The 15546-nt window shown below is 49.8% G+C and overlaps 1 protein-coding gene across 1 annotated transcript; it reads right to left on the bottom strand.

Moving 5' to 3' along the window:
* Positions 1-1940: 1940 nt before the first annotated feature.
* LOC142550321 (uncharacterized) lies at positions 1941-2666 on the bottom strand. The gene has a single exon (XM_075659543.1). It carries the CDS (start codon positions 2664-2666, stop codon positions 1941-1943), a length of 726 nt encoding a protein of 241 aa, XP_075515658.1.
* Between the last annotated feature and the right edge of the window lie 12880 nt (positions 2667-15546).

Genomic DNA, 15546 nt, shown 5'->3' on the forward strand with positions numbered 1-15546 from the left:
GATCGGAACAGATAAGAAGACCCCTCCAAACCGCCCAGAGCTCAGCGCGAACATTGGTCCCGGTCCCGATAAACTCACTGAAGTATAGCACAACCCTGCCAGAAGAGTCACGTACAACACCACCAACTGACGAATCCCCAGGATTGCCCCTCGAGCTCCCATCAATATTGATCTTGAAGCACCAAGAAGGTGGATGAAGCCACCGAACAAGCACCAGCTTATGAATCCTCTGAAAAACAACCGATATACCCAACAATCTCGCCGCCTCAAAAAACCCAAGCCAGTGCTTAGGCTTAACAATGAATGCAGCATGGGCGAGACGCAAGTAAGATATAATCTGAGACTTCACAGTCTCCCCTGAAATACGTAACTGACGGTGCTTCGCATCATTACGAGCAGTCCAGAGAAACCATAACACAATAAAAGGAACAAACTCCTTGATGTGGCCCCCAGGTGTCCAATGAAGATTTCTCTTCCAAACACTGAGGAACAGTCTGAAATTCCCAGTGCTGGGAATGCGGACATGAAATATAGCCCCAAAGAATTGACAGACGGATCGAGCAACAGGGCTATCAATGAAAATGTGAGTGAATGTCTCTGGCATATCACAACACTGGCATCGAGAAGCCAAATCAAAGCCACGACGCTGGAGCACATCATCAACCGGGAGCCATTGATGCCAAAACCTCCAAAGGAAGAATGACATGGTAGGCCTCAACCATCTACCCCAGCAAGGAGTCAAAATATCAGAACTCTGGTCTCTCAAACGAACAAGCTCCCACGCAGATCTCAGCGTAAAAGCACCGTCAGAACTATGAATCCAGCGAGCAACATCAGGCTCACCAGAGGCGATGGGAATCAGAAAGATCGCCTCGGCCACAGAGGGGGCAACAACAGAGCAAAGAAGATCGAAGTCCCAGTCCCCCTCTGGCAAAAAATGAGAAACCCGAGCACCACGGCTCCCTCGAACCGCATGCTGACTAGACAGAGGAACGTCACCAAACCAAATATCATCCCAAAAGGATACATCTCCAAGACCAACACGCCAGCGAATGCCAGGCTCCGCACGAGGCCGAATCTGGAGGAGACGACGCCAAGTAGGAGATATAAAACCACAAGCGGTAACACAAGCAGGAGCTTCAATCTGGCAATACTTCCGTAAAGGGAATTTCGCCCAGAGAGAAGAACCCTGTCGAAATCTAAACCACAATTTTATGGAGAAGCTATCCACAAGATCTTTCAATCTGCGGAAGCCAAGACCACCCTCAAGCACAGGAAGACAAGCCCGAGACCAACGGGCCCAATGCGCCATTTCTTCTCCAAAGGTCTCGACCCCCATAGAAAGGCATTAAAAGTAAGCTCTAGCTTCTCCATAACAGCCAGCGGTGGTTGAACCACCTGAAACAAGTATATAGGCATCGAGAGGAGCACACTCCGAATGAGTGTCATGCGGCTGCCCGGAGAAAGAGTCCGGGTCTCTCACCCCTCTAATTTCCTACGAATCAACTGTAGGAGGGGCTCAAAAAGTGAACAAACACGATTTCCCCGAAACAAGGGAACACCGAGGTACTTGAGAGGCAAGTGACCCTCCGCAAACCCAGTGAGACGCAAAATACGAGAACGGAGGCGCTCAGAGCACCTCGGCGGCAAAATAAGAGAACTCTTGGCAGCATTAACCAGCTACCCCGAACAGTTCTCATAGTGATGCAGCAAATCCTATGAAAGAGTTTGGTGTTCCTCTCACCATCCTCTAACCAGTTGCATGCGGCTTTCTGCTTCCAAAAATCCGCCTCCATGGCGGTGACACGAGCCAGATCCGCAATGTGATCAGACAAAGAAGTCCAATTCAAAGCAGAGGGATCGGTCTCACAGGCAGCCTCGGCAGACAAAACAGCCCTCTCAGCCTCGGTGATTTTATCAAAAATGTTACCAAAAACATCTCAATTCCACCACTTGAGGTGAAACTTGAGGCGCTTCAACTTAGCAAAAAGGCGAGGCATGCCAAACAGACTACAAGGCAAATTCCAATTAAGTCTGACGGTCTGCAAAACACCATGATGCCGAAGCCACATACGTTGAAAGCGAAATGAGCTCGGCCCATGAGCAAAAACCGGAGCGGTCATCAAAAGAGGACAGTGGTCAGATAGTGCACGACTAAGATGCTCAACTTGGATGGAGCTGAAATGATCACACCAGTCAACAGAAACCATAACCCTATCCAACCGCTTCCAAATGATCTTATTCGTCCAAGTGAACAAAGACCTCTCAAAACCAGCATCGACCAAGCCAGAATCCAGAATGAAAGTGTTGAACTCATCCATGGGTAGCAACCTACCACCATGAGTGCCCAAACACTCAGAAGCATCCCGAACGACATTAAAATCCCCACCAACAAGCCAATGACCTTGAACAGGCCTGACAAGAAGCAAGGAATGCCACAGATCCCGACGCTCAATGTAATCACAGCTGGCATAAACAAAAGAACAAAACACAGCCGTGGGCAAAAAAAGAGCAGACACCTTGAGGTGAAGAAACTGAGCATGATCAGATATACACTTAGCCGTCACATCAGCAGAAAGAAAAACCCAAATATGACCAGAAAGATTTGAAATGACTCTAGAAAAGCCGAAACGGCGAGTCATGAATCTCCGGTCCAGCTGAACCATCGGCTCCAAGATAGCCAAGATCTTAATCTGATGCACCTTCACAAGAGCATGAAGTCGCTGTTAGGACTCCGAACTTCGAAGTCCCCTAACATTCCAAATGAGGGAATTCATGGAGAACGGTGAGCAGAATCACCCGGTCTCCGCTTAAACGAATCACTCAGCTCGTCGTTTTTCCTTTTATTCACGTTGGACATATCAGTGTCCTGAACACCAGAATCAGAATGCCGATCAAACCCCGTGTCGAGGTCATCGGCAGTCATCTGCTCGACAATCCGCTCACAAACAGGAGATCCCTGTTGAGCAACTAGTTTCTCAAGCCGAGAGGAAACATCTGGGGAAGAAGGAAGAGAGGGGATCGAATGGCAGCTGTGATTCTCCATGCACTGTACAGGTGGAACAACCACCATACCGAAACCATCAGATAGAGAACCCAGAACACCCACACTATCACCAAAAGTGCCAATACCCCCCTCTTCCACATGAACTAAAGACTGGACAGGAACACCATCCGTACCCGAAAGTAAGGCGTCATCAATGGGCGGACCCAAAAGAACCGGGTCAACACCAACAACAGTAACCTGGTCCAAGGGAGCATCTCCAGGTACCTCAATACCCACAACCTCCAAGTGGGATCCATGACCAGGATTAGAACCAAACAATTCGCTAGCGTCGCAACGCTGAGCCTCATCATGCCAGCGTGACAAAACATCAAAGGCATTTGAGGGGATAGCTTGCTGCGGAGCAGCAGGACCTGTGGGGGGAGCTCCAACAGGAGGAACCCTGCGCACGGGCCGCCTCCTCCGTCTACGTCTGGGACCACCGCCATTGTCCTGAAGCTGAGGCTGTGGTCCGGGATTAAAGACAGGAACAGCACCCTCCTGGGGTGACTGTGCTTTGGGAGGAACAGGCTCTTGAGATTGTTAAGGACCAGGCTTAGGCCTAGGATTCTTCCCATGAGAATAACACACAGTAACTGAGTGTCCCAACATTTTGCAATCAATGCAATATCCGGGGATTTTTTCGTAGATGACGTCAATGACCTGTGTGTGATCACCCCAGCCAACCCAAACCTGCTTAATGGGTGGCTCTAAAACATTAACTTCAACACATACTCGGGCGAATGCAGCCCGAGAGACATCAGCTGTGTAGTCGTCCATTTTAACCGGCTTACCCACAAGACTCGCAAGAGCAAAAAGAGTACGCTTATCGAACAGATGCAGGGGTAAACCAGGAAAACGGATCCAGACTGGCGCAATGGGGGATTCTTCATGCAGATTAAATTCAGGGGTCCACTTAGAAAACCGGATCCCAAGTGGTCCCACAAAGATGTTCCCCCTCGACCAAATACGAGCATAATCTTCTTCACAGGTAAGGGAAATGACCAGAAAGCCTCTTGGTAAGAATTTCAAGTCAAAAGATCGCACTAGTCCCATTTTGGCGAAATACGCAGAAATCGTGGAATTCGGGACTAAGGACCTAATCCCTGAAATTTTACCAACTAAAGCGTATTTAAAAGGTTCGATCAAAGAAGAGATTACCTCAACCGGGAATCGAATACCCGGCTTACCATCCAGAAAAGACGGCTCAGGCACCTCGTCCATCGAATTACGCACATCCTCAAAACTTTTCAGCACAGATCGAGGAGACGGGGGCGCCAAAGCGTCACGGAAAGAAACTGAAGCCCGAACAGCAGCACGAGGACCGAGTTTGACCGCTGAATCTGTAGAGTTGACTGACGAGTTGACTCGGTCAACGCGCAGAGTTGACTCGCCGTTGACCAACGAGTTTTCGGCCGGAGAACCACCGAGGGACGGCGACGGCACGTGCAGCACAGAACCGGTATCCATTGCACAAGAACCGGACGTCGGAGGGGTCCCTAGCTCGAAAATCGAAGGAAGAAATCGAGAATCAACAACAAATTGGGCATTTTTTATCGGAGCCATATTTTCTGAAATTGAAGTTACCGGTAGACTACCCATGGACGGACTAGTAAACGCTACGGAGGAATTGAAAAACGAAGAAGCCATTGCGGAGGAATTCGAAAAAGAAGGCGTCGCACCTAGGGTTTCCGAAGCTGAAATGGTAGATCTGAAATTCCAACCGGAATTGAACTCCGATTGCAACGGTCCTTGGTGGGTTAGCTTCGTCTGGAGATGGGGATTCCAGATCGGGGTCTTGACTGAACAGAGGTTGCCGGAATCGGCGACAGGAGACAAAACCGATGATGGCGTCGCGGTGAACAGTACCGGCGCAACTTTGGAGCTGAAATCGGTTGAGCAAATGGTATCCGATTGGTATAAAATTTTGACACAGTGATCGCCTTGAAGAGACGATTCATATGGTGTATTATCGGCGTCGATCGGATCGGTGGATCGCAACGACGAGACAACGGCCGAAAATGACGGATTTTCAAGAGATGATTTCGATGGGCAAACGTTATCCGAAGGGCATGATTTTTGGATATGTTGTTCTATCTGATGAGACGACTCCGGTGGTGTGGTGAACCGGCCGGAAACTGGCGGCGGCGGCATGGCGGCAATGACAGCAAGGTTAGGCGATTTTTTGGGGTTTTTTTGGGGTTTTTTGGGTTGAGAGCATTTTGGGTTTGGGGTTTGGGGTTTAGGGTTTAGGGTTTTTTTTTTTTTTTTTTAAATAAACACCGCCGGAAGCGGGGGGGCAGACCCCTACCTGTATATATCATCAAACACAAAATACAAGATAAAACCTAAAGAGAGGAGGATAAAATCAACACCTCTCAAAAGGCTAGTCATACAAATAGAAAAACAGAAACCTAGGGTGGCAAATACACAAGCCAAAAACTAATCCCTAAGTAAAATGCATAATACAAATAAACACAAATGATCAGCGCTAAATATATGAAAACAAAGCGAAACATATCTAAACAGTAGTGATCCAGCTCAGAAGTAGGTGCAAAAGACCATCGATGGTACCCATCTCTGAGCCGTCTGTCGATGTAATGCCAATCTGAAAAGTACATCCTAATCCAAGAACGGGCAGCTCTATACACGATCTGGCCGTCAAAATAATATGCAGCTGGAAAGATACTGTGCAAAAATGGTCGAAACACAAAAGGAGGACCGTAATCCAGCTCAAGTCAGAAAATCTCAAAGACCCAAGGAGAGGGGGACAACTGACGGAGCTCATAAAATCAGAAATCCAAGCATGACTGTAACTCTGAAATAAGAGGCAACCAATAGTAAACGTCCAGAGCCACCAATGCACGGAGCAGAAGTAGAAACCATATAACTCCCGAGATGAATGAGGCTCCGGGCTAAAGAGACCACCGAAATATATCATCCAGAGCCACCATAACAATCGACAAGAGAGCATAAAAGTAAGAAAGCGGCGGTCAAGTAGAAGTCTGCAGTGAGCGCCAGCCGGATAACAGGAATGGTCCAAAGAAAAGCACCGACGGAGAAAGTGCTGGGACCCACCCAAATCCAAAGGAACAAAATATGAAGAGTGCAAGTGTCTGGGCCAACTTGCACCGACCAAATGTGATATAAAAAACAACCTCCAAGCATAAAAGACCTGCAAGAAAAAATATACAGCCCTCTCGGCCTCAGTGAGTCTATCAAAGATGTTACCAAAAACATCCCGATTCCACCAACGGAGGTGATGCTTGAGACGCTTCATCTTGGCAAAAAGCCGAGGCATGCCGCTCAGACTGCAAGGCAGATTCCAATTAAGCCTCACAGTCTGCAAAAAACCATGGTGCCTAACCCACATACGCTGGAAGCGAAACGAGCTCGGCCCACGGGCAAAAACAGGAGCGGTAACCAAAAGCGGACAGTGATCCGAGACAGTACGAGCGAGATGTTCAACCCGAATCGAGCTGAAATGATCTCCCCAATCAACAGAAACCAAGACCCTGTCCAACCGCTTCCAAATGGTCTTATTCGTCCAAGTGAACAAAGACCCCTCAAAACCAGCATCGATCAGGCCAGAATCAAGAATAAAAGTGTTGAACTCCTCCATGGGTAGCAACCTACCACCACGGGAGCCCAAACACTCAGACGCATCCCTAACGACATTAAAGTCGCCCCCAACCAGCCAGGGACCCAAAACAGGCTTAACCAAAAGCAAAGAAGCCCAAAGCTCCCTACGCTGAACATAATCACATCTAGCATAGACAAAAGAACAAAATATCTCTGTCGGCAAGAAAGAGGCAGAGACTTTGATGTGAAGGAACTGAGCATGATCAAAAACACACTCCGCCCTCACATCAGCAGCAAAAAAAACCCAGATATGACCGGAGAGATTAGAGATGACTCCAAAAAACCCCAAACGGCGAGTCATGAATCTCGGATCCAGATCAATCATGGGCTCCAAAACAGCCAAAACCTTAATCTGTTTCTCCTTCACAAAGGCATGAAGCCTCTGCTGGGACTCCGAACCTCGAAGCCCCCGGATATTCCAGATTAAGCAATTCATGGGGAACGGGTGGAAGAAGGATCCGATCGCTTTTTACGCGATCGCCGACCATCATCCTGTGGTCTTTTTCTGGGATTGGACATGTCAGTGTCCAGAATACTACACTCAGACCCACAGCTAACCCCAGACACAGAATGTCGATCAAAATCCTGATCAGGATCATCAGCCGACATGTGACTGGGAATCATCTCAAGAATAGGGGGTCCCTGTCGAGCAATCAACTCGTCCAGCATAGAAGTGGCATCAGCAGGGGATGCAGGAAAAGATGGGACCGAGTGACTGCTATGATTTTCAATACATACCTCCGTGGAGGCAAACACAGGCACCACGTCCGGGCGTGGAGATCCAAGGTCATCCACGCAGTCCACAAAAGGAACACTCTCATCGTCCTCAGCCACCGTGACCTCAGGGCGGTCAGAAATAGGGGCCTCCTGATGAGAACTCAAAACGACAGAGGGATAAGGAACACCTAATCCAAGCTCCGCAGAGCCTACCTCTGTCTCCTGCAAATGGGAAAGAACTCCAAAAGAGTTCGAAGCAACGGGATCATCCCTCGGGAGAGCCTGACGAACAGGCCTCCGCCTCTGTCTACGTCGGGGACCATGGCCATTGACATGAAGCTGGGGCTGTGGTCCCGGGACAATGACAGGAACAGCACCCTGAGGAGGTGCCGGAGCAGGAGGTGCCTCCGGCTGAGGCGACCCTCGATCAGCAGGCTTGGATCGAGCAGGTTTTGGATTTTTCCCATGGGAATAGCAAACACTGGTCGAATGACCCAACATCTTGCAATCCAAGCAATACCCAGGGATTTTTTCATAAACAACATCAATCTCCTGGGTATGATCACCCCAGCCCACCCAAATTTGCTTAACGGGTGGTTCCAACACATTCAACTCCACACAGACTCGAGCAAAAGCACTCCGAGAGGAGTCAGCAGTAAAGTCATCCATCTTCACCGGGTTGCCCAAAATCTTGGCAAGGGCAAAAAGACTTTTCTTGTTAAACAGGTGAATGGGCAAACCCTGGAAACGCACCCAAACAGGGGCGATGGGAGATTCTTCCTGAAGATTGAATTCCGGGGTCCATTTGGAGAAACGGATCCCGAGAGGGCCCACCATCATCTGCCCACGCGTCCAAAAGAACGCATAATCCTCTTCACAATGAAGTGAAAGGATCAGAAAACCCCGAGGCAAGAACCTCAAATCAAAAGATCGCTTCAATCCCAAACGAGCAAAAGCCGTAGAAATTCCCGAGTTTGGGACTAAGGATCTATTACCTGAAATCTTCCCAACTAAAGAAAACTTAAAAGGCTCGGTCAGGGAAGACATTACCTCATCCGGGAAAAAAATACCCGGTTTCCCATCCTTAAGAGTCGGTGGGGGCATTTCTTCCATAGCATCCACGACATCTCCAAAGCCATTCTTCCCCGAACGAGAGGAAGTAGGAGCCAGGGCATCCCTGAATGACATCGGAAACGTCTTAGTCGCCTGAGAATCAGATTTAGAAGCCAAACCCGAGTTATTGACTGCCGAGTGAACACGGTCAACTCGCTGAGTTGACCCGACCGAGTTGACCACCGAGTTGACCACCGGAGATTTACCCAAGATCGGCGACGGCGAGGAGATCACGGAACCGGTCTTCAATCCATTAGAACCGGGCATAAGAGGGGTCGATTGAACCAAAGAAGGTGATGAAATTCGAAATTGGCCTTGAAATTGGGGGTTTCCGACCGGTGGCCGGAAACCGGAAATTGAATGAGGCAAAATCCTACCCATGAGTGGACGATCATGCTGTGAAGAGGGATTGAAAAAACTCGCCGTGACGGCGCCGGAATTTGATGAAGAATGTGACGTGAACGGCGCGACAGAACCACCAACCGTAGATCTGAAATTGACGGCGGAGGAGAACACCATTGGGCCCGATTCCGGTGGCAATAGCTTCGTCTCAGAGTGGGCATTCCAGATCGGGAGCCCTTTTTCACAAAGGTTGCCGGAATCAGCCGGAATCGGAGAAATACCACTCGCCTGTGCAGTGAACAGTAACGGCGAGGCTTCAATCGGAAAATGAGACGGAACGGCGGGGTTATCAGTTCGCGCAGGTATGGGAAACTGACGGGGAGGTTGAGGCGAGTCTAATGGATGGTCGCCGGCACCAAGAGGAGCGACGGTGACCGGCGGCGAAGGTGGTGAAGAAACGGCCGAGATTTCAGTCGGGAAAATGGAGGGGCAATCGGGCATGGAATGGTCTGAATTTTTGATATGTTGGTCGCCGTGATGAGGCGGTTCAGATGGGGTGGTTGGCCGGCCGGGATCCGGCGGCAGCGGCATGGCGGTGGCTAGGGCGTGAATAGTGACTGTTTAGTGTGTTTTTTCGCACCTTCACTGTGTGTTTTTTTCAGAGAAAATTTTTTGGGGGCGAATGGGTTTTTTGGTTAAGGGTTTAGGGTTTAGGGTTTAGGGTTTTTTTTTTTTTTTTTTTTTTTTGGAATAAACACCGCCGGAAGCGGGGGGGTTAGGCAGACCCCTACCTGTATATATCATCAAACATAAAATACAAGATAAAACCTAAAGAGAGGAGGATAAAATCAACACCTCTCAAAAGGCTAGTCATACAAATAGAAAAAACAGAAACCTAGGGTGGCAAATACACAAGCCAAAAACTAATCCCTAAGTAAAATGCATAATACAAATAAACACAAGTGATCAGCGCTAAATACATGAAAACAAATCGAAACATATCTAAACAGTAGTGATCCAGCTCAGAAGTAGGTGCAAAAGACCATCTATGGTACCCATCTCTGAGCCGTCTGTCGATGTAATGCCAATCTGAAAAGTACATCCTAATCCAAGAACGGGCAGCTGCATAGGATCCCGCAATCAAAAAAATAAACAGCTGGAAAGTCACATCATGAGTCACGTGAATGAATGGAACTCTAGGCCAGATAAGCCACTGAGAGAAAATATCCAGAAACTCCATATCACTCGGCAAAAACATAAGAATAGAAGTCGGCGGACAAGGAGAAGCCTGCAGAGAACGCCCGCCAGATAACAGGGGTAGTCCATAGAAAAGCACCAACGAGGCAAGTGCTGGGACCCACCCCAACCCTATGGAGCAAAGCAAGGAGGGTGCAAGTGTCTGGGCCCACTCACACAAGACTAGCAAAACGGGGAAATAAAGAAACCCCCGAAATAACAGTACCTGCAAAGAAAAAATATACATATACATATAGAAAGACATAAGAAATGGATCCAAGTGAAGGGAAGGGCTGCAAACAGCTAAGAAGATCTATATCTCAGGTAGGGAAGCCCGGATGTATCCGAGCGAGCAAGTGTGGAAATGTGCCTAGGGAGGGAAGGACCTAACTCTAAGGTAAAGTGCCTAAGGGTATGGGCCCTCGCCACCAACGCATCTGCCACCGAATTACCCTCCCGGAATATATGCGAAATATGAACCGATCGCCCCCTCAAAAGGACTAGAATCCTGGATACAATGTGATCAAGATCCCAGCAACATCGACGGGAACGAATGAGCTGAATAGAAGTCAGAGAATCAAGCTCAATCCAAAGAGGGAAAAAAGAATGATCGGAACAAAGGAGAAGACCCCTCCAAACCGCCCAAAGCTCAGCCCGGAGAGAAGACCCAGCTCCAATGAACTCGCTGAATGAGAGCACAGCCCTCCCGGAATCATCCCGAACAACGCCACCAGCAGCAGAGTCCCCTGATAAACCACGCGAGCTCCCATCCACATTAAGTTTGAAGCACCCGGACGGCGGTCGCAGCCAGCGAACAATCGCCGTCCTATGTAATCTGTGGAGAGCAACCGAAATACCCATCGATCTCGCCACATGAAACACACCCAGCCAATGTCTGGGCTTGACAATACGCGCAGAGTGGGCGAGGCGAAGGTAAGACAAAATCTGGTACTTCACCGTCTCCCCAGAGATGGGAAGATGACGGTGCTTAGCATCGTTCCGCGCAGTCCAGAGGAACCACAGAACGATGCAGGGGAGAAACTCCCGCACATGGCCCCCCTGGGACCAGACCAAGTCTCTTTTCCACGCACTGAGGAACAAACTGAAATCCTCAGTGTCGGGAATACGGACCCGAAAAACAGCGCAAAAGAAACGCCAAACAGACCGAGCAACCGGGCTGCGAAGGAATATGTGTGTGAATGTCTCGTACATATCACAACACTGACATCTCGAAGCTAACGCAAAACCCCGGCGCTGGAGTACCTCATCAACTGGGAGCCATTGATGCCAGAATCTCCAGAGAAAGAACGACATGGTAGGCCTCAACCAGCTCCCCCAACACGGGCGGAAGATATCAGAAGACGGAGCACGCTGACGGATCAGCTCCCAAGCAGATCTCGCAGAAAAAGCACCATCAGAGCTATGGATCCAGCGTGCCAGATCGGGCTCTCCCGAAAGAACAGGAATCAAAACGATCTCCTCGGCTACCGAAGGAGCAACTACCGCACACAGGCGATCAAAATCCCAGGACCCCTCAGACAAAAACTGAGATAACCGGACATCACGGCCCCCGCGGACCACACACCGGGAGGACAAGGGAGCATCCCCGAGCCAAGTGTCATCCCAAAAGGATACATCTCCAAGACCAACGCGCCAGCGAATGCCAGGCTCCGCACGAGGGCGGATCCTAAGGAGACGACGCCAAATGGGGGATATAGAACCACGGGCGGGGACACAGGCAGGAGCATCCAGCCGACAATACTTCCGGAAAAGGAATCTCGCCCAAAGAGAGGAGCCCTGTCGAAATCGGAACCATAATTTTATAGAAAAACATTCCACGAGATCTTTCAATCTGCGGAATCCAAGGCCCCCCTCAAGCACGGAGAGGCAAGCCCGGGACCACCGGGCCCAGTGCCACTTCCTTTCCAAGGGTCTCGACCCCCAGAGGAAGGCATTAAAGGCCCGCTCAAGCTTCTCAATGACAGCCAGGAATGGCTGAACCACCTGAAACAGATAAATCGGCATGGAGAGGAGCACGCTACGTATCAGGGTCATACGGCTACCCGGGGAGAGGGTCCGAATCTCCCAACCCTCTAACTTCCTACGAACAGACTGTAGGAGGGGCTCAAAAAGGGAGCACGTGCGATTACCCCGATAAAGGGGAACTCCGAGGTACTTGAGGGGCAGATGACCCTCGGCGAACCCGGTGATTCGCAAAAGCCGGGAGCGGAGGCGCCCAGAGCACCTCGGAGGCAAAATCAAAGAGCTCTTAGCAGCATTCACACGCTGCCCCGAACAGTTCTCGTAGTGATGCAGAAAATCGACAAGGCGCTGCATACCACGAGACCCACCACTGGCGAAAATAATGACATCATCAGCGTAAGCCAGGTGGGAAATCAAAATATCACAATCAGAACGATACCTCAGCGCAGGATGCTGCAGGTAGAGGCGGTCAAGGCCACGAGAAAGATACTCCGCCCCCAAAATGAATAGAAGGGGAGACAATGGATCGCCCTGCCGGAGGCCTCTGGTGGAACCAAAAAACCCCGATAGAGAACCATTAATGTTCACGGAGAAATGACAATGGGAAATACAGGCCGAGACCAAAGCCACAACACGCTCGGAAAAACCAAAATGTCTCAAAACATCAAAAAGGAAAGGCCACTGGACCCTATCATAGGCCTTGGCCATATCCAACTTCAAGATGACATTACCACCACGAGTGGGGAGAGTAATGCTGTGAGTGAGCTCTTGGGCAAGGAGAATATTATCAGATATCATCCGCCCCGGAACGAAGCCACTCTGATTTGGGGAAACAAGTCTCTCCACCACATCCCTCAACCGAGAGTACAACAGCTTCGAGATGATTTTATTCGTGACATTGCACAGACTGATCGGACGGAAGTCCGACCAGGCGCGAGCACCCTCGACTTTGGGTATCAGGGTGATCGTGGTGGCGGTAAAACCCTGAGGCAAGGGAGAACCCTGGAAAAAATCAAGAACAGCACCAAAAACATCCTGATGGACAATCTCCCAGCAATGCTGAAAGAACGCCGAAGAGAAGCCATCAGGGCCAGCAACGCTATCAGGATGAATGGAGAAGACGGTCGCGCGGACCTCCTCTAAAGAGGGAATCGCAGCAATACCATCATTCTCCACAGCAGATATAACCGAGGGAAAACCCGAAAAATCAGGGCAATCAAGCGCAGAGGGCTCCCCGGTAAGAAGATCCTGGAAAAACAAGGCTCCCGACTGCTGAATCAAATCCTGAGACGTCAGGCAGACCCCATTCTCCCAAATGCGGAAAATCTTATTCGCCACTTGCTTTTAACTCACCATATTATGGAAGAGTCTGGTGTTCCGCTCACCATCCTCAAGCCAATGGCAAGCCGCTTTCTGTTTCCAAAAATCCGCCTCCATGGCGGTGATACGGGCCAGATCCTCATTGCGATCAGACAGGGAAGTCCAATTCGCATCAGAAGGGTTGGCCTCACAGACATCCTCAGCTAAACGAACAGCACTCTCAGCCTCAGTGAGTCTATCAAAGATGTTACCAAAAACATCCCGATTCCACCACCGGAGGTGATGCTTGAGACGCTTCATCTTGGCAAAAAGCCGAGGCATGCCGCTCAGACTGCAAGGCAGATTCCAATTAAGCCTCACAGTCTGCAAAAAACCATGGTGCCTAACCCACATACGCTGGAAGCGAAACGAGCTCGGCCCACGGGCAAAAACAGGAGCGGTAACCAAAAGCGGACAGTGATCCAAGACAGTACGAGCGAGATGTTCAACCCGAATCGAGCTGAAATGATCTCCCCAATCAACAGAAACCAAGACCCTGTCCAACCGCTTCCAAATGGTCCTATTCGTCCAAGTGAACGAAGACCCCTCAAAACCAGCATCGATCAGGCCAGAATCAAGAATAAAAGTGTTGAACTCCTCCATGGGCAGCAACCTACCACCACGGGAGCCCAAGCACTCAGACGCATCCCTGACGACATTAAAATCGCCCCCAACCAGCCAGGGACCCAAAACAGGCTTAACCAAAAGCAAAGAAGCCCAAAGATCCCTACGCTGAATATAATCACATCTAGCATAAACAAAAGAACAAAATATCTCTGTCGGCAAGAAAGAGGCAGAGACTCTGATGTGAAGGAACTGAGCATGATCAAAAACACACTCCGTCCTCACATCAGCAGCAAAAAAAACCCAGATATGACCGGAGAGATTAGAGATGACTCCAGAAAACCCCAAACGGCGAGTCATGTATCTCGGATCCAGATCAATCATGGGCTCCAAAACAGCCAAAACCTTAATCTGTTTCTCCTTCACAAAGGCATGCAGCCTCTGCTGGGACTCCGAACCTCGAAGTCCCCGGATATTCCAGATTAAGCAATTCATGGGGAACGGGTGGAAGAAGGATCCGATCGCTTTTTACGCGATCGCCGACCATCATCCTGAGATCTTTTCCTGAGATTGGACATGTCAGTGTCCAGAATACTACACTCAGACCCACAGCTAACCCAGACACAGAATGTCGATCAAAATCCTGATCAGGATCATCAGTCGACATGTGACTAGGAATCATCTCAAGAATGGGGGGTCCCTGTCGAGCAATCAACTCGTGCAGCATAGAGGAGGCATCAACAGGGGATGCAAGAAATGATGGGACCGAGTGACTGCTATGATTTTCAATACAAACCTCCTGGGTGGCAAACACAGTCACCACATCCGGGCGTGGAGATCCAAGGTCATCCACGCAATCCACATAATGGACACTCTCATCGTCCTCAGCCACCGTGACCACAGGGCGGCCAGAAATAGGGGCCTCCTGATGAGAACTCAAACCGACAGAGGGATCAGGAACACCTAATCCAAGCTCCTCAGAGCCTACCTCTGTCTCCTGCAAATGAGAAAGAACTCCAAAAGAGTTCGAAGCAAGAGGATCATCCCTCGGGAGAGGCTGACGAACAGGCCTCCGTCTCTGTCTACGCCGGGGACCATGGCCATTGACATGAAGCTGGGGCTGTGGTCCCGGGACAATGACAGGGGCTGCACCCTCAGGTGGTGCCTGAGCAGGAGGTGCCTCCGGCTGAGGCGACCCTCGATCAGCAGGCTTGGATCGAGCAGGTTTTGGATTTTTCCCATGGGAATAGCAAACACTGGTCGAATGACCCAACATCTTGCAATCCAAGCAATACCCAGGGATTTTTTCATAAACAACATCAATCTCCTGGGTATGATCACCCCAGCCCACCCAAATTTGCTTAACGGGTGGTTCCAACACATTCAACTCCACACAGACCCGAGCAAAAGCGCTCCGAGAGGAGTCAGCAGTAAAGTCATCCATCTTCACCGGGTTGCCCAAAATCTTGGCAAGGGCAAAAAGACTTTTCTTGTTAAACAGGTGAATGGGCAAACCCGGGAAACGCACCCAAACAGGGGCGATGGGA

The sequence above is a fragment of the Primulina tabacum genome, chromosome 6 (assembly GCF_025594145.1).
Source record: "Primulina tabacum isolate GXHZ01 chromosome 6, ASM2559414v2, whole genome shotgun sequence".
NCBI classification, from domain to species: Eukaryota; Viridiplantae; Streptophyta; class Magnoliopsida; order Lamiales; family Gesneriaceae; genus Primulina; species Primulina tabacum.

Bases quoted from the DNA above. Each gene is read 5' to 3' on its own strand.
- LOC142550321 (XM_075659543.1), bottom strand. From the start codon at position 2,666: ATGGTTCAGCTGGACCGGAGATTCATGACTCGCCGTTTCGGCTTTTCT.